General features: G+C 42.7%; 1 protein-coding gene across 3 annotated transcripts; it reads right to left on the bottom strand.

Annotated features, from left to right (window-relative positions):
• Window positions 1-650: 650 nt before the first annotated feature.
• On the bottom strand, window positions 651-26,282 carry zfyve16 (zinc finger, FYVE domain containing 16). Of its 3 annotated transcripts, none has more exons than XM_069673201.1 (18): window positions 26,111-26,282; window positions 20,718-20,826; window positions 17,701-19,652; window positions 14,962-15,058; window positions 7,310-7,486; window positions 7,077-7,213; window positions 6,775-6,991; window positions 6,477-6,599; window positions 6,229-6,384; window positions 5,925-6,149; window positions 5,698-5,780; window positions 4,891-4,995; window positions 3,094-3,244; window positions 2,850-2,930; window positions 2,587-2,749; window positions 1,625-1,730; window positions 1,366-1,542; window positions 651-1,240 (listed from the first exon to the last, which is right to left on the bottom strand). In XM_069673201.1, exons 2-18 carry the CDS (start codon window positions 20,785-20,787, stop codon window positions 1,082-1,084), a joined length of 4,179 nt encoding a protein of 1,392 aa, XP_069529302.1. In that variant the 5' UTR covers window positions 20,788-20,826; window positions 26,111-26,282; the 3' UTR covers window positions 651-1,081. The 3 variants fall into 3 exon arrangements, with proteins under 3 accessions (XP_069529302.1, XP_069529304.1, XP_069529303.1); XM_069673203.1 differs by having other exon boundaries at window positions 2,850-2,924; XM_069673202.1 differs by lacking the exon at window positions 26,111-26,282 and adding an exon at window positions 23,235-23,272.
• Window positions 26,283-26,316: the final 34 nt, after the last annotated feature.

Below are 26,316 nucleotides of genomic sequence, written 5' to 3'. Positions count from 1 at the left end.
CGCATGCAAACGCGTAAAAAGCAAAAGTATATCTCCGGCCTAAGATTGAATAACTTGAGCTGCATCCAAAACAGGAGGTTCAACTGTGATCAGAGCTGAATCTCCAAAATAAACCAGGTTACATTCAGATTTAGGGCCAGAATGTGTCCTCATGTGGTCATAAGACGGTGATTAACCTGAACTCAAAGCCTGTTCCTGACACACAGTGAGCCTCATGCAAGACACCCTCGTACATGACTTATTAACTGTGTTGTATTCAGAATTCATGAGGGCTGCAGCCCTGCTGAGAGAGTCCTGTGCAGCAGAGGTAAACACACATCTGGTTTACTACAGCTGCATGAACCCACGTAACAGATGTTACTGTGATTTAACTACAAAAAAATAACTTAAAATGAACTTGGGTTGTTTTTTAAGTAGATCTGCTTTTTCACACAAATGAAGAATGAAAGAAAAGTCGAGGTGAAGTTTTTAAGAATATAAAACAGTCCTGCATGAGGCTCGATGTTTCACTGAGCAGTTATCCTAAACCAGCGTGTTAAATGAAAGCACAGCAGAGCAGAGATTTGTTTCCTTGTGTGTTTGAAGAACGGGGATGAGCTGTGAGTGTGAAGCGGCTGTACAATAGCACCTCTGAAGTACTGACAACTGAAGTCAGTCACGTCCCTTGCTTTAATGTCATCAATCCATTCAATAAGCCCATATTAAAATATAATAAATACATCCAATGAGACATTTTCGATCGAGTGTCTGTGGGAAACATTCACTGAGGAGCTCCGAGCGGGGAGCCTGGAAGGCAGAGCAGAAGAAGAACGGTTGCTTGTATTTGGTCATGTTGTCGCGTTCCTTGTTTAGTGTTTGGCTTCTTGTGTTAAAGCAGCTTTGGTGAGCATGAAAACACACAAACACACAGTAACACATCGTTTTCCATCCCCGACCTCAGAGCGGGAACGTCGAGCCGGCGGCTGCTTGTCCGACACGAGCTGTTAGCATGTTAGCATGTCCTGCTACAACAGCTTCTCTGTCTGTGCTCAAACACCGACTCTTTTCAATACTTGGAGTTTAAAGAGTGCTGCGGTCCGCATTACATGGTGTGTGTGATGTAGAAGATGAACTCCATGTCCATAGCAGTCTGTGGTACACTGGCGCTACCTCCATGAATGACGGGGATCAGAGCGCTGTCCAGCTCGTTCATGTAGCGCTGCGGGAGGAGTCGACCCCCGGAGCCGGCCTGGTACTCCACCTGAGAGCAAACACACACAGAGAAACGTTACATTACTCTGCACACAGGCTTTTAAAGATGTCAATGCCCCCACAGCTGCCATCGCTGCACCTAACCACTAGCTTTACAGACATAGTTTCTCTTACCATATCTGCCTGCGTCGAGATGCGAAGAGTGAGCGAGTTGATGCCACTGCAGGTGAGCACGGCGAGGTGAGGGGTCAGAGCGCTGCAGGCGGCGAGAGCCATCTCCTTCTGAAACACGCTGCAGGACGACAGCACCGACGCGAAGCTGCTGTCTGCAGACTTGAGCTGGTAGAACACCTGAGGGGATTTTCACATCTTCAAACACCTCCACTGTCAACAGGCGTCGTAAAGAATCACTTTATAAAGAAGTAAAATTCACCTCAGTGCATCGGATGGCGCGTCCATCGGAGTCAAACTCAGTGTCCTGCTGCATCCTCACACTGCGCACGCCATCCAGAGGCCTCCCATCAACACCGCTCGTTCTTCTGCACGAGGAGTCAGAAAATTTAAACTCTAAAAATCTGAGGGTTACTTTAGTAACCTTTTCTTTTTAGCCACAGTTCCACCTCAGGAACGATTAGGAACCTTTGGAACCAATGTGTGTCCACTGAGGGACCAGGGTCTAAGTTCAGGGGACTTTATTTTACCCAGCAAAAGTCCCTGCTCAGGATGTAGTACTTTTCAAATGTACAGGAACTTTCAGCCAGCATTAAAAAAATGCCAAGGCTCTACGCTTGTCAACGATTATTCTAATTTGAATATATATGTAAGGCTTTCTCGGCTCTGAACGACAGGATAGCTTAAAGAAATGTGCACAGGAACACACTGGAAATACGTCACTAAACGACCTTTACTTTGAAAGACACCCTCTTATCGTGATCAACTACAGACAAAGCCGACAGCTGATGTAAGCCATAAATAATATCATCATTCATCTTTTCCTTTGAAAGCTTGTTAAAAACAGATCTTGAGAACGTTTGTTATTTCTGTTTCAATTGTCATTACACCCAAAATCAGTTCCAGCTTTCATGTGAGGACCAGACTATGTTCAAACCCATTAAAGGTGTATGAGAACTTATTCTGAGTTCAGTCAAACTCGGTGACTCTGTCTTTTCTCTGTTTAAAGTGCTTTTTGCGCCCATATCAGCTCCTCCTCTGCGAAAGTAAAAGAAAAACTAAGAAGAAGCAAAAACATCTGATTCTACTACAAGAAACACGACTCTGTGTTTGAGCAGCTGGACTAGAGAGCGCGTGTGGCCTGATAGCAGTGCAACAGAGGACAGATTGCACAATAGTGAGTAAATACTTGTGTTGGTATGTGTGTGTGCTGAGTGCAGTTACCCTGTGTTGACAGGTGAACTCCAGTCAACCCAGCGGACAGTGACGTTTTCTCGGAGCTCCCCTCCGTCGTTCCTGCCGCAGGGGATGTGGAAGTCTGTCTGATCCCTCAGGGCAGCGCGCAGAGACTCCATCGTTTCCGGAGGGATTTGCACCATCAACCCATCTGAGGCACAAAGACAAAGTTGGTTCAAAGATAGACACGTTTTTACGTCTCGCACAGCCTTCATTTGATGGATTAAAAATGAATAATTACGCTACTTCACCTTCAACAATGCTGGACTTGGCGATGAAGCCTGACGAGGCTTTTAAGGCTCCGTTGAAAACCACAAAACTGGCTCCTGTCACTTTAAAAAACATCGATCAGCAAAGGGTTAAATACTGAACCAACACAGAGTCGATAGAAAACAATAATAACGAAGGAAGGGGTGTTTATGATTCTCCTCTCGCCCTCTTTTATTTCACTACAAACAGAGGACGCATGAGTCGGCAGAATTACTGATGACTCACCTGTGCGTGTTTTCCCCGGCATGCTGTTGGCCTGCGTCTGATAGTTCCCCTCCTCGTTCTGGAAACACACCAGGTGAGAGTCGGCCTCCGCGCTGAAGCGAGCTCCGATGCTGATGACGTGCTCGTTGGACGCATTTACCACCTTCTGCATCTGTAAAGAAAAAAGAACATCATTCACAGATAAGCGAGCTCAATAACAACGTTTTTTTTTGTTTATTTACATATGTTTTTGCTTTGTTGTGTGTTTTTGCTTTTTCGCTGCGTTTCGTCCTTTCGTCCACACTAACGCCGTTTTAGGTCACTGAAAACAGATTTTGTAAAACTCCAGGGTGAAGACTTTTAGAAACTCTGTTTCCACGGAGACGTGCAGACGGGGTAAACTGTGTTTTTGGCTCGTGACGTCAGGCTGTTATCTCCTTTGTGAGGCGTCACTACTGAGGCGACATTCCTTGCAAAATGACGGACGTGACAAACAGTGATGCTTACCAGGACTTTTTACATGTTTACACATATGAGCACAGTTACTCGTCTACTATCTATCTATTATCTATTTCAGACATTTGATTGGCCACGATTCTTCTTCTTTGCATGACCGGGTTATATCGCCGCCTGTTGGTGTGGCGTTCTTATGACAGCGTTTCTGTTGTGTTTTTGCGTTTTCCTTTGGACGTTTTTTTTTTGGGAAACAAAGGAGGCAAAAACTTTCTTCTCAATAATACCCGTGTACATGTAGACTCGGCCTTATTCTCTCTCTCGCCTGTACAAAACCTTTTGTATCTTTAAAAATAAACATGAAGCACTGGACCTGACTTGACCTCAAACTCCTTTAGAAAAATTGTCCAGTCATGTCTCTGGCCTCGACGGCTCCACACTGTCTCTCTCTCTCTCTCTCTCTGTACTTCTCGTCTGCAGCTTGAAGCTTCTTCGTTGTTCTGCTTTATTTTTATGGATGATGCAAGCGGATGACATACAGCATCTTTGTCTTATCATAAGGAAGTTAGAAGTTAAGCTCTGATTTTCCAGGCGTTGGATGAAACATGACGTGCCTTAAAACAGAGTTTGACATGTATTGGTCGTGTAAGGCTTAAACTGACCCTAACACCCTCTCCCATCTGAAGACATTATAGTCTCAGACTATAAGATTTTGCAAAGATTGGGACTCTCTAACGGTCACTATTTATAAGACTACAACCAGATTCCTGTTGATATTATTTCCCATCATGCTCCTGGTGGAAAGTAACAAGAAGAGAAACAAAAACATGAGCAGAAACAGGAGCAGCTTCCTTTCCTTCCTTCCTTCCTCCCTACTTCAAACTTTCACCACGTCACTGGAGCTAAACGCTGCGGCGCTAACACTGCATCAAAGTAAGCTAGCCCCCACTTCACATTCAGCTGAGACACGGTGACAGCAGCCCTCCGCTGAGTCCCCCCCGTGTGTGCTATCCACTTGGTTTACTGCTTTCATTTCCTGGTGCTGGAGAGAGCGCTCCTATTGGCTGTTGACTTGAATGTTCTCATCATTAAACTTTACTTTACTTTTACTCCACATCACAACGAGCCACTGAGATTAACTTCTGGTTATTTTTTCCAACAACTGAAAATTGTCTGACCTTGAAAAGTCATTTGGTGTAAAACTGTCATTATTTACTTTTTTGGCATTAGTTGGATGAGAAGATCAATACCCTCTTTGTGTCTGTGTCTGTGTGTCTGTTACACAATAAGACCTGAGTCTGGAACCGATTTCTCAGCATTCACCTTCCTCTCTTTCCCAAAGTTATTCCTCTCCAGCTCTCTTACCTCGTTGAAGCTCCCTTTGGGAATGTCGATGTAGCTGTGGCCCATCTCCATGTGGATCCTCAGGCCCTCCACCACTGACAGGCTGTACTGGTAGTTCCTCAGATCCTGTGGAAAGACAGTTTAGATTTTACACCTAACCATGTCTGAAAGTATTCGTATATATATATATATATATATATATATATATATAGTTAGGCAAACCATGTGAATGTTCTTTTGCTACGATTTCTCCTCTTTTGGGGCCCAAACTGTGGAGTCACGTCTGCTTATGTAATCAGTGAGGGCTCCTATATTAAGATCAAAACAAGGGACTCAGAGCCTTTGAGGTAATTAAAGGCGCTTTAATCAGACACCATGAGCCTCTCTTCCTGTGAGATGCTGCTGAAGCAGAGCCAGCTGGTCACGTTGCCAGAGGCAGATATATATATATATATATACACACACGTCTCTCTTGATCAGCTGCGTCATATTTCCACCGATCGAGCCGCACCAGACAGAAGGTTGTCTTAATTCTGGTTTTAGGAACGATCCTGACTACATCTGTCTCGTAGCTTTTGTGGATCCAGAGAAATTACAGGGATTTGTTGTTGTTTTCAATCTAACTTACAACAGGAAGCTTCAACACTGGTTCACAAATACACGTGAAGGATGGTGTGAACTTCAGTGCCATGTGGGAAATAATTAAATGTCAGGAATGATTGGACCTCCTTCGTCACGTCATTAAAACTATATTAAAACGTGTTTCAGTGGGATTAGGAACACAAGAACAAGCCTTCGACATCCATCCGCATGTGTTCTGATACTTACAGCCAGCAGGTTCATGATGGTGTGTCCCGTCTCTCGATACACAGAGTCCCGAAAACGGATGCTTGTCAGTGGAGTGGGATACACTGAAAGAGAGGAAACAAGGAAACAAACCGTCACACTCCGGCTTCCTGATGTCTTGTAGCTCATCAGCTCTTCAACAGAGTGGTTGCTGGATGTAGTGTTGTTAAGAAAGATCAATATTTCAAAAACTGAAGAACTTTACACACCGCTGTATTCGGCTCCGAGCCGCAGCAGCAGCCTGAGGGGAAAGACTTTGGCCCAGGGCACCTCCAGTTTCTGGATGAGCAGGCCGAACAGGAACGGCTGCGAGGGGAGAGTGAGGCCATCTAGAGGCTGACAGGTGGGAGAGAAGAAGAGCATCCCAGCGTGGTCCTTACTGCCCAGGAAGCTGCTCGTGAACGTCACGTTGTCCAGCTCCTCCAAAAACTTCCCTGAAACACAAGATTAGGATTTTTATTTGGCTTTTCCTTTAAACTAAACCGGTAAAAGACAAACAAATCTCCTGCTTACCTTTCTGGGCTTCCTGGTAAATGTTGAGATAGAGCGTGAAGAGGTCTTTAGGGAGAGCTTTCTCTTCTGGCAAACACTCCAACAGAAACACCAACTCCTTCTGTCCCAGAGCCTGCAGCCCGTTAGAGCCGAAACACCAGCACTGCCGGCTGCAGTCTGACGGATCAAACAGAAACACGGTTAACAGGGACGAGAGCTGCATGAAGAGATATCAGTGCTTCTCTTTTGTGCCTCTCTATTGTACTCACATGTGACCAGTTTGACATTGATAAGCAGGTTGGCGTTCAGGACGAAGGTCAGAGGTCGAGGTCCTCCCTCCTCTAATAAGTGCAGGATCTGACACGGAGCCGGACTTTCCTCAACCAACACATCTACAAAGGAAACATTTTAAGTTACATGCATGCAAGCAAAAGCAGCAGCAACCTGCCAGGAGAGCCGTATATGTTTTACATAAAAGCATCACAATCAGACACAAACACAACATGTAAAACTGCCGATACATTAACGTAAAGAGGAGCTGAATCTGACACCAACATAAGCACTCACCTCCTGCTTCATCCTCTCCGGTGGTGATGAGCAGCGGAGGCAGCTCGTCCTCGTTCTCCGGCAGCAGACTGGGAACCCTCTTCACTGAAGACCCGATCCCAGAGAGCAGAGCGTAATCCCAGGGTCCGGACACTGGAGCTCGAACCACGTCTACTGTCCCAGAAACCTCAGGGGCGCAGGAGCCACCGAGCCCGACCTCTGACCCTCCTGAGCTCGGCTGCAAAGACACGGTTAGTGTGTTACCATTCAGATCATACTTCAGTGGACTCAGTTCTTTCACTTCAATATTTATAATGTCTTACTGATGTTTGGTCTGGAGAGACACTGAACTCCTGCGAGCTCCTGCGGCTCGTCACCGACAGCTTGGTTGTGTCGGCCACCTCTCCGTTTGGCAAGATGCCATCAGCAAACCACACGCGCTTCTGTTCACGAGGACAACCTGGCAACACACACACACACAGTCTTTTCAAGGGTACTGTACATGAAAACAAAGTCAGTGTTACTGGCTGTGTGCAGTATTTAGGAGTGATCATACTGTCGTTGTTTGGGTGTTTGAGAACGGACACAGGCACCATGACGGTTGGCGGAGGAGAGTTCAGAGTGCCGGCGGCTCGAGCCTGCTGCAGAGGGGGGATGGTGCTGCAGTACTCAGAGGGGACGTTGGGGTTCGGACTGGGACCCGCAGGACTCATCATCCGCTCCAGGGCCTGGGCTGCAAGGAGACAGATGTCGGAGAGGTGTGTTAATTTTAGAAGCAATCTCAAGCTGATTGTTGTTCACTCAAAATCAGTTCAAGAACACTTTGTGTCTGCAGCGGTGCTCAGTCAGACTCTTTGTCTGCTTTTGTTTCAGTTGAGAATTATTGTTTATTGCTTTTCATTGTCTTTTTCTTTTTATTGTCTATTTTGAGCTAAATTCTATTTAAGGTCCGTGTCAGTGGGAGTTCTTCTGTTTAACGGCTTCTTGTGTTAATTGTTCGTGCACCAAAACATCAAGACAAATCCCTAATTTAAATGTACATTTCTGTCTCTGTTTGTTTCATCATTACATCTGATTGTAGGTCTTTTGGGAAAACTCAAACAGAAGCCTGAACAGTGCCGACTGATGATTTGTTTTGCTTTGCAGCTTGCAGGTTGTTAGTTTCTCTTAACTGATATCTACCCAGTTTCTCTTTTTACTTAATTCTTTGACCTCTTTGTGTTTTTATTCGATAGAGAAAGCTAAATGAAAGCAGTAAATGTGGCAGAAAGAGAGGATTATGTGCAGCAAAGAGCTGGAATAAAACCTGGAACGTTGTGATAAGGACGCTCTACAAGTTTCATGGTCGCCAAATACTGCGAACATGTTCGCCATAATAACTGAGAACCAAGAAATCTTTTGTCCTTCCTGAAGTTACTCGATCTTACAGAAACACAGGCGTGTCTGTCGAGCTTGAGGTCACTTTGTTAATGCTTAAAAACATACTTCAGTCCATCAGAGACCCAGGACCAAATTACATCCTGTCTAATTCCTTTGTTATATTTTAAGTAAACCCTCAAGTCCCTTCTCTTTATCCATATATAAAGAGATATACAAGTATAAAAATAGTTTAAAATGATTGATACGATCTGTTTTAACCAATCTCCATTATTTTCCATTCGATAGCACCAAAAGGAACCGAAGCTTTAAAACAACAACAGATCTACAGTCAGATTTTCAACCCAAAACTGCCGCCAGCAAAAAGAGAGAGCAGCTGCGGTCGAGCGACACAGACAGGAAGTGAAGAGAGCGAGCGCCAGTAATGTAAATAAAGAAGTGAAACTGAGAGGATGTTATTTTCTGATTGTTTCACAGCGGTTACACAACAAACCAACACAGGATACAGGGTTTAGATTTCATAGGCTGAAGTCGGCTGTGTGTCTGTCTGCTCCGCCCTCCGTCACACCTGGAGCTCTGATACAGCAGCGACACAGCGGACTGTTCTCACAGAGCGGCACATGAAGACGTTTTGTGGAGTCCCTTTCACGTCTCACAAAGATGCAGAAGTTAAGATAGCGAATAGCTAGGATTAAAACGAAAGGGCCATTAAAACAAATTATCTTTAAAATAATAGGTTAACTTACTCGACGTTAGTTATGCTAGCTAGTTAGCCTGCTAACTACCTGTTGCTAGGCGACAGCAGCGGCGTTTGGTGACGCAGGGGTAAGGGCGGGAGCAGCCGGTGCTGGCTGCAGCCACTGAATCGAGACACAGCGTCACATTCAACCTCTGACTGATGGCAGAGGCTGCTATGCAAAGTGCCAATTTGTCCATTTACACACCTTTGGGAGTTATTTGGGTCAGTGTCTTTCCCAGAGACGACCCACTCTACCCACTCTGAGCCTCAGCCGCCCCCTGTGTAAGATTAAGTTTATCTTTTACTTTGAAAGTTACTTTACAACGCTATAAAATACACATTTAATGAGCACCAACACAGATGTTAGCTAGCGCTGCTGCTTCGGTAAATAAAAGCACAAATGACCTGACAGTTAGGCGCTCAAAGAAGCTCCACATGACCCCTACAGGTCGTTTGAGAGCATATACCTTCCAACCTTTTTGCTCCAACCCGAACTAGAAGATCAGCGATGTAAGTTAACTTTGAGGAACGACTGAATTTGAACAATTTTTAGATGTAAGCTGAATGGATGGAGGCTGGTCGTACATATAGTAATAAAAGATGTGACAGGTTGAGAGTCAGCAGGAGGTGACAGCAGCTCAGCGGAGGGTCAGAAGGCTGAAGGGGCTGTTTCATTTCAGGTCTGTGGCCTTCTGTCACAAAAACCAAAACCATTAATGTCGTCTGAGTCACTAAATCACATTTAAGTTTTAATGTAGTTTAGCTTTGAATTCAATTATTGTGTAAATCACTCAGAATTGTTCTGTATTAAAAGGTTTTTGTGTTTATGAAGAAAAAACGTCTGAAAATGATTTTTTAAATCTTTTCCTGACACAATAAGACTTACTTTACCTTTAAGCTTATGTTGTACAGATTGTACAGATGTGATGCATGCACTCTGAAGTGTTTACAGGATATTGCTCCACCTGATGTTATAAGAGTGGCACCTTTTTTTGGTTTGCAGGTAGCAGGGAATGTCAGGTAACCCAGCTCACTCATTCTGTGTTACTGATACGATAAATCAAAACAGACGTGAGGATGAAAAACTTTCTTTATGTAAACTTTTTTTAAACTGGAGGCTTCTGATGATTAAATCTGAAAACGACGGCGTGCCTGAAGCTCCTGATGATGATTATACTTTTGAGAACATGACGATCCAGCTCAGAGGACATGAGCTCGACAAAAACCAGCGGACTGCTGCACGCACGCAGGAATGACCACAAGGCAGTGACTGTGATAACTGTAATGACTAATCAGTGTGGTGGAGCTGCGTTTGTGTAACATAAGCACGATACTGCAGAACCCTCCTGCGGCTGCAGATCATTTCCAGTAAAATAACTCAATTACAGATTTATCAATGGAGCTAATTTCCTGAGAAAAATCCAGCTGATTTAACATGTCCATGGCAGCCCGGCCTCCCCTACATTAAATTACATAAAGTGCAGATGAATGAAGGTTATTGCAAAAGGGGCAGACGTGAGTTGTTGCCCCCAGGATGGCTGGTTCTGACTGAGAGGCTCTCTGAACGCCTTCCGGTTGCACTCACAGAGAGTGCTGATGCAGCACTCGTCTACATTATATTGATTAAGCATCATAGATCTTTATTGATTTGTTGTGTACCGACAACAACTACAGGGTGGCCTACAAAAGCACGAGACCACATGAGGAAGAAGCACACAGCAAAGACATGATGATAACTCAGAGCCTTGTTAAAGGTTTTGTCCTATCGTGTTACATATTCTGGGGTCTAAATGACTAATATGGGCAAAACGTTTTTGAATGCCTTCACTAGATTTCTTCAGCTGAAAGCCCAAATGGGATGTTACATTTGGACTTAATACTAATCAAAGTACTTTACAATTTTACAATTTCATTGAGCAGACGCTTCAGTTCAAAGCGACGTACGTCTGAGAGTTAAGTACCTCCACAACAAGTGCTTGTTTCCGACACTGACAGGCGCAGATTGTAATTCAAAATGTCTAAAAACATTAATGAAAGGATCTCTGCAAAGATGGACCTTTTAAAATCCTGTTTCTAAAACCAGAAGCAGCTGCAACATCGCTCTTTTCTCCGCTACCAAACTCCACTGACAAAAGCAGTAATTTCACCAAGCAGAATACGGGAGCTGCAGGTCGACCTCCTCCCTCGATCGGTTAGTATTTTTCTCTTGTTGTGTGTTACACAAATATTGTGATGGATGTAAACTTAGCGTTTAAAGCAGCAATGTTAAACAGCAACACAAAAAACTTACTAATCGTGGCACCAATGTGAATGCCACTCCTGTATTCTGCAAGGTAAAATGACTGTTTTTATCAATGGAGTCTGGTGGCTTTAAAAAGCGCGTTGTAGTTGCAGTTTCTGGTTAAAAAAAAGCAGCCTATACTTTAAGAAAAAGGTCTCTCTCTGAAAGGATCCTTTCTGTAATGTTGTCAAACACCTAAACTAACAATCTGAGCCTGTCAGTGGCAGACAAAGAACTTTTAGTGGACGTATTTCGATTGCCCTGAAAGGTAATGTTGCAGCTATTACAGCTGAAGCAATTCACTGCAGCAATTCCAAAACTTTTTGTACCTCTGAGTAATTTTAGCCCAAAAATATGTAAAAATAGAGCCACGGTTTAAAAATAGAGGTAGAAACATCCCTTGTTCGTCTTGCTGCATCACTACAAGGAGGGTTGTTTCACCTTGTTCTGCAAAGGAAAGGATGACAAGGCACAAAAAAAGTCATCCAGGGCTCCAGGCAATCTACTTCAAGTATTCCTCAGAGACGTTGTTTTAAGTTTAGCACTAAAATACTGCTGCAGAACACTTCCTCTGTGGACAGATAATAAATACATTTTAAATACAAATCAATGAAGTTCTATCGCATCTTATCTTGCACAAATATTCCTCTTTACAATGGAGTCAAAAAGGTGATTATGCACGGATTATAAACACAACAAGCAGTACACAAACCACAACAAAACTCTGTATATTAAAAACTCCGATGCATCTTACCTCGTCATCCCCTCTGCTAATACCCCACCAGTCCACATCACAACGAGTGTATTCCTTAGTCTGACTTTAGACTCTCCCATCCTCGAGCTGCTCCACTCTTAATTTCTGCTGTTAGCCGTGATAGCCTGTTAGCTTTTGGCAGGAGAGTGTGCGGTGTGCCTCACATGCAGCTCACCGTACTGATGTGAGAGATGGAGAGCAAACGAGGGAGGGAGGGAAGAGAGAGGTGACGGAGAGGAGAGAAGGATCACGTCACACCGCTCGAGCGCCGACCAGCCACAAAAAGTGGATCACCTCTTTCTTCTTAATTTAGCCGTCGTGTGTGAGCATCACATGTCTACTGCGTAAGGCGGGTCCCGAAGCACACACACACGCAATCAAGGACAAATGCCAGTGTCCTGCTATTACTCTCCTCCCTCTCCCCTGCCCTCTCCATCCATCTTCCCCTCCCCTCTCTCTCCCCGTGTCCATGCTGCAGTCTTTAACTATAAAAAGGTGCCTCTCTAAAACACCTTTTATCATGAAAGACGAAAAGTAAACCACAGAAAGATTCTTTATTTCTTTCTCTGGTAATCGAGAATATGCAGTTTGTGAGAAAGAAAACTTTTTATATGAATGTTTGAATTTTTAATAGACCTCCATAAAGACGTAAAAGAAAGCCCCCGAGCCTCTTCGTACGGGACTTATTTAGTGCTGCGTGCCTTAAATATTCATCAACTGCATCATGAAATGTATTTCTGGGATGTTATAAAGTTTTAATGACAACAAGGGGAAGTCTGTCTATTTCAGGATTTAAAGGTGACTCGAAGGTTTAGTCTGTTCCTGAGAGGGGTTTAGAAAAAGAGTCCAGCAGAAAGGGATACTTGAGACCGATACAGACTTCAGGGAGGAGGATAACTCACAGGTACCGATATAGCAGCTATTATAGTGCATTTTTACCTTGGGTGAAAATCAAGCTGCTCTATGGGGAGTGTGTACCGATTCTGCAAGACACGACCATGCAAAGGTGCTCACGAGGCTGCGACACAATTAATTAAATGAAAGAATGTTTAACATAAGCAAACCTTGTCAACAACTTCTTGTGTCGACCACTGTGTGTGCAGCTGTGATGCTCTGCTACACGTGCTGAGAGGATGGTAAACTAAGGAGTCTTTTCTGCATTATATGTTTTGTAAAAAAGGTTTGACATCGGTTATGGATCTCATATCTGAAGGCAAACATTGATTCCAATATATCTGTAAGAGGCAATAATTAGCAGAAAATAGAGGCAAGCCAATATATCGATCTGGCTTCTCAATCAGTCAGACTGTTTGGTCATTTGGAAGCACAGAAGCAGGCTGTTATCAAACTAATGATATATATAATGGCAAACATGGAGCAACATGAGCATTTATTTAGGTTAAAGGGGACACATCTTCTGAATGGATGTTCTCATATTTTCATACATTTCTGGGTGTTTATTGTTCACAGTGAAAAAGTGAAAACTGCATAATTCCGTGTTTTTCCAGAATCACGTTTAAAAAGGTCGCCTCTGAAACAGCCCGTTCGGAACAGCTGCAGGTTTCTACATAGAACCTTGCTTGAGCTGCAATCGACCAATCGTCATCCGCCTCAGGCCGCCTTCTTGCTCTAGCTTGTAGTCGAGTCGTCGTCAAGATTTCAACTAACCACTCCGACACCTCCTGACGATTCTGGCTCGTACATGTGAGGCCGACTAACCGATCCTAGAGCAGCCATGTTTTCTACATCTTTGGAGTGACAGTGCGGTGCGGCCGCTCCCCCACGTGGGATCGCACACATATGTAAATCACTTTATCAAAATTAAAAAATAAACAAATAAAAGATTGATTGCACTATGATTAATGAGAAGTGGGAACATGTTTGCATCACAACTGAATTTTGTCTTTACCAAAGGATCAAGTTTTTTCTGTCTGTGGAGAAAGAGATTTCACTTCAGCCGATTTGTTGCACAGTGTACCTTCAGCAAAGAAATCAGCTTCTACTATTTGCATACTGCACTTGGCCAGACTTGGATTTCAATAATATTTCAATAACTTGCACAGCACTAATATATTTATATTCTTTTAGCTCTGTTTTTGGTCTCAACCAACTCCTTTTCAAATCATCATCAACATGCTGTGTAGAGCCTAATCCTCACTACAAAGTTCTGTAGAAGCAACTCCTTCTACATAACACAAAATCATTTCATCAATCGTTGATTTAAAAAAATACTACAATTAAGTTTTATTGGCTCAACGCTTACTTTGAAAATTGTTTGTCAATCATGAAGCAGGCATCAGATTTTGTTTATCGAAACTGAGAATATTTGTGTTATTTTTATTCACCTTACACTTGAGTAATTAAGATACCATGCAGTTAAACATCAGTTTACTAAACAGAACTGCAGAATTGATTGTGAAGTGTTATTTGTTGACGTGTGTCCACTTTCAGTTCCAGGAAAACAAACGACCAGTGCTGCAGATGTTGACATGTTCTTCACATATCTCTCCGGCACGTCACTGACCGCTCGTTCATCCACAACCAGAGTTTTTTTATCGAACTCTAACCAGTAATTTCACAAACGTTCAGAATGTGTTTATTCTGGGTGGTTGTTTTGCTGTTTGCTGTCCCTATTCTTGGGACACTAAAGGTCATGAACATGAACAATGGGAACCTGGCCACTGTCACTGCTTTTTAGTCTTGTGTTTATGAATAGCACATGTTCTAAATCAATTAGGGGGATGAGCTACTCAAGTATGAGTAGATTACTGTCAAGAACTGTCTAAAATGAACATGTGAACATGTTTACTGGAAATTACAGTCCAGTCTTTTGCTACATGACCCTCAGGGAGACCCACACACAGTTTTTGATGTTTGTCAATAATTCACAACTGATCAGAAACCAGGAGCAAAGAGCAAATCATCTCTGTTGCTTCTCGGCTTCTCTTCAGTGACTGTGCATTTCTGTAAACAATCACACTGCAGAGGTAAAACACTGCAAAGATGTGGAAGTGTGATGTTAGTGACTGAGCCAGATGTGGGACCAGTGGGTCTTACCTTTGTGTATGGAATCAAAGCAGACGACACACACGCGGGCCTCCTTCTCCAGGTACTTGAGCTTACACTTCCTGTTGCAGCACACGGCACAGTAGACCTGCCACAGAGGAGAGAGGGCGACATAAAGCTACAAAGCAACGTGCATGCAGAAGTAAATACAGAATATCTAAACATGTGTCTACTAAGCCTGTTAAGCAGACTGCTGTGAACAATAACACACCCCTAACAGTCCTCTCTAATGCTTTTTTAATCACTGGCCTTTAAGGGACTTAGCTCCATCTTTAGGACGTGCGGCTCAGCAGGGATCTATAGAGGAGCTGGAAAAAGAAGTGCTGACTCATGCTCTCTCTCTCTCCGTGAATCTGCCGCGCTATATTTGGTGCTGGGACGTAATCTGTTTTATTTAACTATTTATGAAAGGCGAGGACACAATGGGAACTTCCACTGTCGTCTCACTTCACATGTGATGTGAGATTTTTAATGTGCTTGTCCATCACAATTTGTACAATTTGCATTTAGAAAAAATGGGGTAAAATATACGGATAACTCAAGCTGATTTTATCATCAATCATGTTTACAGACAAACTCCTTAAAGCAGAAGATTTCAATTACATGTGAATCTTTAATAGTTTCCTGTTAACATACACTTGCAATGTAAGCTTCTGTCAGTAATATAACAGCTTTAAGGATTACAGGGAATTACTGCTCAATAGGAAATGTTTCTCTAGTGGCTGTCAACTGATTTTTTATCGCCCTGTTCCTCCTGCTGTGAGAATAAAATGAAACACGAACTGTAAGAGCATGGATGGACTGTAACACCGCCGAACCATTCAGCTTGAGCTGCTATGACGATGTACATCTTATATATGACAGAAAATCTATATCTGTATTTTGTTGCACATGCTCTCTACACCATTTTTTTTTTTACTTGAATGATACTTCCGGATGACGCGCACGGATGCAGGTTGAAAAATTAGCAAAGAAGCCAGTCGAGTCTGTCCGCATTTTGTTATAGAAAACAAAACATTTTGAATGATCACAATTTATCCTATAAACATTTAAGTTGTATAAATATCTTGGTATTTGGCTCGATGAATCATTTGAAAATCTTATTACGTAACTCTGTAACTTCCTGATAATTGTAGGAGAGATGTAAAAGAAGCAGTATTTCTTTCAGTCTTAGATTATGGTGATAATATCTACAGCAGTGGTTCCCAACCTTTTGTCCTTGGAGCCCCCCCCAGCCCGCACACACACCTACCCCGAAATTAACACCAATCAGCCGATAGGTCGCAGAGGTGTGGCCTACGAAGTAGCAACTATATTTAAATGAGGACCGTAAAATATACATTTTTAATAGTTGAACAGACTTTTGATTACCAAGTAAGAAGTGCTTTGTTAATGATTTTATTTAACGTGCAAATCTAATCTTGACAGTCAAACAGCCCCAGCCATCTTGGGAGCCACTGATCTACAGACATTCTGCTCTCGTGTTTTAAGTGTTGTATTTCAATTTGTGTTTCTGTACTTTAAGAACATAGAAAAAAACTGAGTCGGCAAATAAGGTGGCATGCACTGATGGCAGCAGCCAATGTTATTATTATTTAACTGCTTTAATTGTGCAGTAAATTTAATTGTAACAAAGAATTATTTATGTTTTCAAAAAGATTTCTGTGAGGTTATGTAAGCACTGAAAAATGTTTGCACTTTGACCCGCTGATTCTAAAACAGACTAAAGAGGCTTTTTTCAGTTATTTTCAGAATGATTTTTATGTGAAAGAAGTTTAAATAAAAAGATGTTTTGGGAATTTGAAAGATTGAATTCATGCTTTCTCAAAGAGTGTGATGAAGTCTGAATAAATTACTTTTTTTTATAATTAAAGTAAATTTTGGCCCCTCATCCAGACGAGGGCTTTAAATAATTACAAACAAGACAGTTATTGAAAAAAACATCGGTATCAGCCCTGATTTCACATACAATAAAACAGCTTTGGATTCTTTCCACTCTCAGACCCCGAGACTCGCTCTGCTCTTAGAATCATAACCGGGGATCCCTTTGACTCTCATCATTGTATCTTTTCATCTATAAATCCCTTATTGGACGTTCGCCATCTGATATAAGGTCCATGTTGAACTGGACAACGGGACCAAACTCGCTCAAACTTTCTAAAGCTTCAAGTCCGGCTTTAATCAGAACTAGGAAGCTCTGCCTTTAGCTCATGTGCTCAAAACGTGGAATTATTTACAACAGACTCTCAGGATTGACACACTAATTTCTCTTGGACAAATTAAGACGATGATCTCCAACTGCTTCGCTTCAATGTGGCACTGTTTGCACTGAGAATTGTCCTTCTTGGTTTGTTTTAATTGTGCTGTAAATGAGGGAAAGCTCAATGATTTTCAAGGTTTAAATAAAAGTTTGAAACATGAATTTCTGCACTTTTCTGTTTTAGCTGTATCATTGTGCACAGAGCAAGACAGGCTGTACATTTAACAAACAAAGGCCTCTCCTCCTCTCCAACAAAACAATAAAACTCACCATCGACGAAGCAGTTTCCTGTTAGAAATCTGTGTTTTTCAGAGCTCTTCTGCAGGGCTTCAGGTGATTTTATATTCGCTTATTATATTAATTAATTTAGATATTTTTGGTAATTTTTCATCTCACAAAGTCTCACAAAACTGAGTATTCTGGCGTTTTGGGCGGTTGGTGGGATAAACAACACATCTGACTCAGCCTACCTTCCCGCAGGCTCGACAGTGATGCCTCCTCTTGGTGAAGGTGAACCTCTGGTAGCAGTTCATACAGTTGGGAGCTTCAGCGTCGGGCACCCAGGCGGGCTGTCTGCTCCCCAGCTCCTCCCCTCCCTCTCTCTTCCAGTTCACCGGTCTGCCACCATCTGTGGGCGACTCCCCGGGGTATGGCGGGGGCTCTGAGAGTTCATCGTAGTCCACACTGTAATCCTGAGGATCCTGACTGGCGTACATCGGGCTCAAATCCCGAAGGTTGGAGTGCTCATCTGTGAGACTGGGAGAACTCTCTTCATCCTCTGCTGGCTCTTTCGCAGAGTTCCCGAGCGTCTCCTCCTCTCCTTCCTCCCCTGCCGGTGGAGACCGGGCCGTTTGGCAGTGTAGCTGTTTGGGTCTTGCACCTCCATAGGAGGGCAGCTGATCAGGGCTACCGCTGAGCTGGGACTGGAGAGCATTGCTGGTCGAAGAGTTGTTTAAACCAGAGGAGAGATCTGGCTCTTCGGGGTTTGGTCTGTGGGAGTCCTGTGATAATGAAGGAGCACCGGGGTTTACAGTTCCCTCTACAGACACACACATTGTTCTGTCACTTTCAGGAGAAGCAAAACCTTCCAGATCCTCCCTCCCACAGACCCTCAGCTCATCCAGATCTCCGTTTTGACTCTCAAGTTGAGTAAAATCTCCAGAGCTGCTGCAACACGACACCCCGCCTCTGTCCTGCTCTGCTTCTGTGTGCGCCTGCAGGAAAGCGTCCAGCTCCTCGTCTGTCACCAGCAGCTCGGCCTGGTCGCTCTCAGGCAGATACTCAAAGCCGAACTCGGGGGGATCGACTGGACTCGGCTCGGAGCGATCGCAGGAGGTGAGGTCGGCAGGATGGGCAGGTTCAAGAGAGAGATGCTGCCCCTCTGGTGACGCCCTGCCCTCTGCCAGCTGCTGGGAAACAGAGTCAATGGGTTCCTCTGAGCGGGACCGGTCCTCCCGGGCTTCCAGGGCTGACAGGGAGTCAGCCTCTGTGCTCTCGGCCTCATCGCACTGCTCTGTAGCCGTCCCTGACTCTTCCTCTGCGTTCACCAGAGCTCCACACATGGACACAGCTAAAGGCAGGCATGACAGACCCATCGGTTCGCTCTCTGAGGCCCCTCCTGCAGGAGACTCTGCCTCTACTTTATCTGTAGCTTCTTGTGACTCTTCCTCTGTTTTCAATGAGGTTGTTGTTGTTTCTTTAATGCTATCAACAGACATAGAAGCCTCCGGTTCTAAGCAGTCTAAGGAGTTATCCACTACTTGGTTTGTATGAGCCACCTCCTCCTCACAGTCTTTCTCGTCTTTGTCAGCTGATGGTGAATCATCTGCCGCCTCACAGCTCCTCTCCACGGCAGCAGGAAGAATGACGTCCAGCAGACTGAGTGAGGCAGAGTATTCCCCGCTCTGCAGCTCATCTTTCCCTGCAGACGCTCCACATTCAGCACTGTGGCTTGGCTGTCCTCCCTCCTCTACATGTGCAGACACCACAGGGCTGTCGAAGTCCACAAGCAGCGCCTCCTCCTCCTCCTCCATCTGCTTCTCCACCACGTCCAGCTCGCTGAAAGCATCATGGCTGTTCTCCCGGACCAGGATGGCCGAGCTGGTGTCGTTCACGAGGTCACACACCGGCTTCAGCGCTCTGTCCGGGCAGGGAGGGGCGGAGCTTTTCGCCGGCCGTCGATCCACAGAGGAGAGGAGGTCCACTGCGGTGAGAGGCTGACCTTTGACCTCTCTGTCATCAGAGCTGCGGTTCTGAGAGCCGGAGCGGTCGGGACAGCTGGTGGCAGATCCATAATGAAGAGAGTTGAGGTCGGGGAGGTTTGGTGGGACGGTGGACGCCTCGGAGGATAAACACTGAGAGCCCAGAGAGGAGAAGGGGTACACGGAGGGCTTCAGGAAAACGGACTTGCAGTCGAGTTCCTCTGAAATAAAAAGAAAAACAAGTTAAACTGAGATACACTTAAAAAAATATCATTTAGATATAAAACTACAACTGGCAGCAACTGATAAAGTGATTTTATTAAGTTTATTTTTGTTTTTCCAGTATTTTAAATGGATTATCAAAAGTTATGCCCCAAAATAAGTATAAAATAATAGTTTCAAACAGACCGATTAATGGATTAAAGGTGGGATGTTTGATTCTAGAGAAGGATTGTTGATAATGTTTATATTGATTGTAGGATGGTGGCTATAAAAAGTAAGCAAGTAATAACACAAGAACACAAGTAAAACATAAGCTAGATCGATGGTTAGCAACCGGTTGCTACAGTTGCAGCTGTAGAGCTAACGTGCAGCTGTAGAGCTAACGTGCAGCTGTAGAGCTAACATGCAGCTGTAGAGCTAACGTTACGTGCGGCTGTAGAGCTAACGTTACGTGCGGCTGTAGAGCTAATGTTACGTGCGGCTTTAGAGCTAATGTGCAGCTGTAGAGCTAACGTGCCACTCTAGAGCTAACGTGCAGCTGTGGAGCTAACGTGCGGCTTTAGAGCTAATGTTACATGCAGCTGTTGAGCTAACGTTACGTGCGGCTGTAGAGCTAATGTTACGTGCGGCTTTAGAGCTAACGTGCAGCTGTGGAGCTAACGTGCGGCTTTAGAGCTAATGTTACATGCAGCTGTAGAGCTAACGTGCGGCTTTAGAGCTAACGTGCAGCTGTAGAGCTAACGTTACATGCAGCTGTAGAGCTAACGTGCGGCTTTAGAGCTAACGTGCAGCTGTAGAGCTAACATGCAGCTGTAGAGCTAACATGCAGCTCTGGAGAAGCTCTAGAGCTCTGTTTCCATTACACAGAGCCGGGCTGTGTATAAACACCTGATTTTGTTTTAGCACACACACAGAACAGACAGCTCTCAGACTGTAGAGAGATATTCACTCAATTTGACTCCAAAAAAGTATTGAATTAGAAATCACACAACCCACATTTAATTGAGAAAACCACAGGTAGATCAATCAGGCATTAAACATTAAACTGTAGCTGTGTATCTCACCTGTATTGAGCTCAAAGTCATCCAGCAGTTTGTCCAGATCACACACAGCTGCCTTGAAGAAGCTGTCCATGCTGGGCTAAAACAAAGGGCCTTTAACCCCCTCAGATTCCTGAAAAGAAAAAAAAAAGCTTGTTAAAACTCTTGAAAACAGAAAGCACTACATCTTTTCTTGGTCATTATCTCTGCTGTTTTGCTGGAGTGTTAAAGTTCCTTGAGTGGAAGTATGTAGGTCACTTCTTGACACATTAACCACCTGTGACGTTCTTGTTTCCTCATTCTACAAGTCGAACAAGAAAACACATAAACACGCTGGAATTATTGTTTTAAACAGACAAAGAGTTATGCATTTAAAACCATATGCAGCGATAAAATGGTGAAAATGAAATGTGCGCATGATAAATACAAATAATAATAACTTAACTTATATACAACCCTTAAAACTGCTGTTACAAAGAGCTTCACAAACAAAGACAAACACAGGAAGAAGAGCGACCAAATGCCAAATAAAACTGTTTAAAGTAAAGATTAAAAATGGATAAAAATAACACAAACAAGTTTCAGAGGATGTTTAACAAAACAGAGAAACAATCAATGATTATGTTGATATAATTTAAAAAGTGTTGGAGGCATTTATGCTCAAAAAGGAAACTTTTAGTCTGTGTTATGTGATTGTTCTGAAGGCTGTACCTGGCTCAGATTTGTGTTAGACTTGGCTGTTTATTCAGGACCACACTAAACTCCTACATCAGCTGTCGTGTTTTACCATAAAGACGCACATTATCCATAAAAAGCAGCTCGCACCACCAAGAGTGACTGATATTTAATGTGAAACTGCTTCACTCACTGTTTTTATTGCTTTTAATCACTGGGCTGATTGCTTTGGAGTGGAGGAGACCTATTCGGATAATTCAGCTCCCTGTAAAAATCTCCTGAACGATGAACACTGAAGGGTCGTTTCAAGACTCTGATTGTAAAGTTGCCTTGTGTTGCTCTCTTTGTTCTTTTACTCTGGTCTATAGCTCCTGCAAGTATTTAACTGCTAAACCTCCTTGGATGTGCACAAAGGTCCCGTCTAGTGTCAGATCAAAATATCCTACATCTTATTTATAACTGTGAAATTGTTTTTTTTACATTCAAATGAGGAAAAACTTTAAGGAACGGAAAAACAACAAGTCTGGTTTCATGAAGAGTAAACAACCTGCATCAAACAGGAATTTTCACACAGACCAGTTTCACTGTAAACACGTTATCTTGCATCATGTGATTTCTCGTTCACATGATGCGTCTACATGTTAGTGATTACTAGCTACAACAACATGTTCAATAGCCTTTTGTTTTTATGTTCTACACGTAAACAACATGCTGATTTAATTCTGAATAATGTGCAACACATTTTGTGTTCCTGCACTATAAAAAGGCTGCTGACTTCCTCTCTGTGTAGCCCACACTGTCATGTTTAAAGGCCTGCAGCTCTTCAGCTGAGCAAACTAGAGAAGGACGAGCAAGAAACTTTTGCTGGAGGGAAAAATGTCTGTTTTTGTCGCCTAATGGAAGGAGAACAATGTCTCAAATGTCAACACTCTTCTTCTGTGCAACCAAACAAGGAATATTAAGGAAACCTGCACAAATTATACCAGTAGGAACGAGTGTGTAATGATAATGTGCATATGGGGCACAGACAGAATCTCCGTGATGGACAGTCTGGCTGCAAGACACAGCACAAAGACAACAACACGCTTTAGGTTTTAGAAGTTAGATGGATATTACCGTCATTCCCACAAAGTGCAGTTTAAATCACACAACCCGAATTAAGTTCAAGAGTCGCTCGGTTAAATCCCCCGCCGTGAAAAATAAAGGTGAAAAGCTTCCTCATTCTTCAGTGAAAGGTCCACGGATAAAATTACACACAAGACACCTTTTAAATGTGAATACTGATTCAGTACAACTTCATGTTAGAATGGATTCCTGCACTGGAGTAACAGAAATGGGTTAATACTACTGATATTTAAAATGGGTCAAATATAGAAAAGAAAATCTCCTGCATGGTTAAAAATAACTCTGTGGACAAACATCAGACATTTCTAAAAGCGGGCAGCTTGAAAAAGGAGTGTGAATTACCCAACACCATCCTCTCCAAATATAACAAGCTGTTGCCTTTAAATAGATCTTTTGAATTATACTCTACATAGTAGACATGTAGCCAAACACAAGATTTGGTAGCTTACTTTAGTTGTAGCAGATGCAGTCAGTACAAATCAGATCACAAATTGACTTACTTTCAGGTCAGGTGACAGATTTGACTTGACTAAGATGACAATGACTGCTTGTGGTTATTTCCTCCTGACAACTCTGCATTACTCTGTAGTAAAGCACTGTAGACTTCTATACAGAAGCTGACTGATACAGACTCATAAACAGTGTATATAATAGACAGCTGGGTGCAGGGGCTCCACGACACAAAGGACACTAAAGGCTGATAAAAATTGAGCAGATAAGTACAACAAACTTTTGTCCTACCTCATCGTCCAATGACTCTCTTTGCTCTTCTGTGTCACACTGTAACTATGCAGGCTAAATATGGACGGGAATGAGGAAGTCAGTCCCATTAAAAACATCTTACAGTTAATCATCACAGGAAAACATCCACTCCCCTGAGGTTATCTGCTATTTCTCTGACTCTTACTGATCGGGAATAAGCCGTTCAGCTTTCATAATGTTAATCTTTTTCACCTCGGCTCAGGTGACAGGTAGGGGAAGATAAGTTATGTTGTCAACTATAGAAAACTGACCTCACAAAAACAAGTGTTATGACTGCGGGAAGAAGAAGCACTCATATATTTAACTGAAGTATAAGCAGCAATACCTCCCTGGAAAAGGTCCTGCAAAATCTTACTGAAGTAACAGAGCAATCGTATTATTAACAAAATGTACTTACAGTTTCAAAAGTAAGAATTAGGCCTCGTGGGAGTGATTAGTCATGTTATTCTGTTATCACTGATGCATTCACACATAAGAAGTAGAAAGTACATAATTTTCATCTATGAAGAAGCTGTATTTTTCCCCTTCATCCCCGCCTACTTGAGCATGTCTGAGGAGAAAAAAACACTTCAAGAACACAGTGAAGCTTTGCAGTAGCCTGCAGCTGCACTTTTGGAGACGCCATTGTCAATATTAGAGTCAGAGATGACAGAAAAACCACAGAAACAAGTTCACCAGAAACTGGAAAATCCTCCTGCTCCTTCAATATTTGTAGCTGTTTAAATTGCTAATGAAATTAGATATCCACAGATATTCCTGTTTACATGCAGACGTACATACTGTGATCAACCCCAGCCTCACAAACTGTTGGCTATTTGGTTTGTTTACATCACACAGAGCTGACTGTAAACAGGCACGAGGCTGTATGTTGTAAACAGCTCGACTGAGAGGCACATCCTGGAGGCGACGTATTCAGGCCCAAAGAGCTCTCCTAAAACATGAATAATACCAGCATATCCCACATGTCTTCATAGGAAAAGGCTACATTTATCTCATTCTAATTCAGGATATGCAAATTCAATTGTGTTTACATAATCTGCTCTATTGCTACCCGTGTCTGACCATGTCTGCCAACTGTAATTTACATGTTTTAGTTTAAGGATATTGTTTTAAACGTGTTTGTTGACTTTACAGCTGTGGCACCCTGTAAACTAGCATTGCATACCTGAGAAATAACACTGAAAAATAAAGAGTTCAGACAAATAAAAGTCTGAATATTGTTATATTTGTATAGTGAAAATAAGTGGGCTATGCACAGACATTCACTGCTCAAAATGATGTGGTTTAAGGAGAATAATGACACCCTATTACGCAGCATGTCATGGCTTGTTGAGGCAAGGCTAATTTCAACATGACATGCTGTCAGTTAGCTTAACCTCTTAAAGACGAGGTGAAATTAAAAATGTCATTTTACGTAAGCTAGGACCAACCAATTTCAACCAATCAATCTGCAACATTTAGCCGCAGAGCACCAAGAACGCTCGGTCAGTTAGCTAGCTACTGCGCTGTGGAGAACGTCTGACTACGCCCACTTCTCAACGATCAAATCAAATCCCTCTAATGATATGTCCCGCCTGCACGTCCTGTTTCACTCGGAAATACGTCACGATACGGAAGCTAGATATTTTTGAAATGCCGTTTCAGCTCGACTTTAAGTTGTAATGTATCATCCATACACACGTCATATGTTTTGTATTTAGAGTTAAAATCTGTAAAATACACAGCAAGTTTAGTTTTCAAGTTAAAAATACAATATTTCCCTCTAAATGTAAAAAGCTGCATTGTCTATTGACTCCTAAAACTTTCAGTGGCTGCAGCCTTCAGTCACATAGACACATGATGTTTGTCACTCCTCGAACTTGGTCTGTCTTTGCTAGGGATTTTAATGTTTTTGCTCCCTGGAGAAATGTATTACCTTGGAAGACTTTAAAAACAGAATCAAGGATCATTGGATTACTGAATGCACCCGTCTTGTTGCTGAATGCTGTTAAGTTATTGTTAGATGACTGGTCTGCTTGTTTTAGTCTGTTGTCTGTTCTGTATGTGAAACTTTTATGCTGCTATTCGATAATATCCTGGTAAAATAAAGGTAATATAAAAATAAAAATTGGATTAAAACATTCAAGTCGAGTAAAAGTACCTCAAACTGTGCTTAACTACAGTACTTGAGTGAATGTATTTTATTTCATTATACAACTAGCCACGAGTTGAGCTGTCAGAGCTTTAAAAAAGTGACTGTATTAATACTATGTAAGGTCACTGTGTTAAATACCAGTTATTAACATCCAGATACGGCTAGCAAGATGCTTACTTCTTCGACACCACTTAAAATAGGTCACAAATACGGTTGTAACACGGATATCAACCGTATCAAGCTGTAAATCATATTATAATTTAACCATATTTCCATATTGCATGTCATTTGAAGAGTGTTTGGCTTCTATCACACTTCACTAGCATCAGCACACCGAAAGAAAGCAACTTGAGCGACAATTTTCAACGTAAAGGCGAATAGTTGGACCAAAACTAGCAAACAGGCTAATTAACCTATATAGCATAGCAGCTAGCTGATAGTATATGAAACGGCTGACATTAGCATCCTAAGATAAGCAACTATAATTCCAGCATAACAAACACACTTAACAGTTAGCTTAATTGTTAATTATAGTGTTGCATGAAGCGAACTGTTTCAGACTCTAAAATAAACAGCCTGTTGTCTGTCATCTTAATATTAGCGTTATTAAAACAGGTGTAGCTAAAGTAAACGTTCGCCTGTTAGTTATTATTGGACGCGTTAGCCAGCTAATCTAGCTAGCTAACTGTGGGTTAACCTGGTTTGTTTCTGAATTTCTTACCAGTACTGTTTTTTATTCCATAACTCCGACGTCGTCCTCAACAATTATTCTCATCTTCCGTTTTATAAAGGGAGAAAACATCGCCAGTATCGTCCTCTCATTCTCTGACAAGACAGTCAAAGTTGTATGTGAAGCTAGCTGTTGGATTAGTTTTATTGGAGATGTGTAAATTCTCCACTCAGGCGGCCATCTTGAACAGACAGACT

The sequence above is a fragment of the Semicossyphus pulcher genome, unplaced genomic scaffold (assembly GCF_022749685.1).
Source record: "Semicossyphus pulcher isolate SPU_LCO1_2020_fin unplaced genomic scaffold, fSemPul1.0.p SCAF_22, whole genome shotgun sequence".
In the NCBI taxonomy this organism is placed as follows: Eukaryota; Metazoa; Chordata; class Actinopteri; order Labriformes; family Labridae; genus Semicossyphus; species Semicossyphus pulcher.
This window is presented reverse-complemented; position numbering and strand designations above follow the sequence as displayed.

Excerpts from the sequence above, each read along its gene's own strand:
- zfyve16 (XM_069673201.1), bottom strand. The coding sequence starts at position 20,787 with ATGGACAGCTTCTTCAAGGCAGCTGTGTGTGATCTGGACAAACTGCTG. Across the intron at positions 19,653-20,717 it reads TGACTTTGAGCTCAATACAG|AGGAACTCGACTGCAAGTCC; the intron begins GTGAGATACACA and ends TTTTTATTTCAG. Across the intron at positions 7,214-7,309 it reads CAAACACCCAAACAACGACA|GTTGTCCTCGTGAACAGAAG; the intron begins GTATGATCACTC and ends GTGTGTTGCCAG.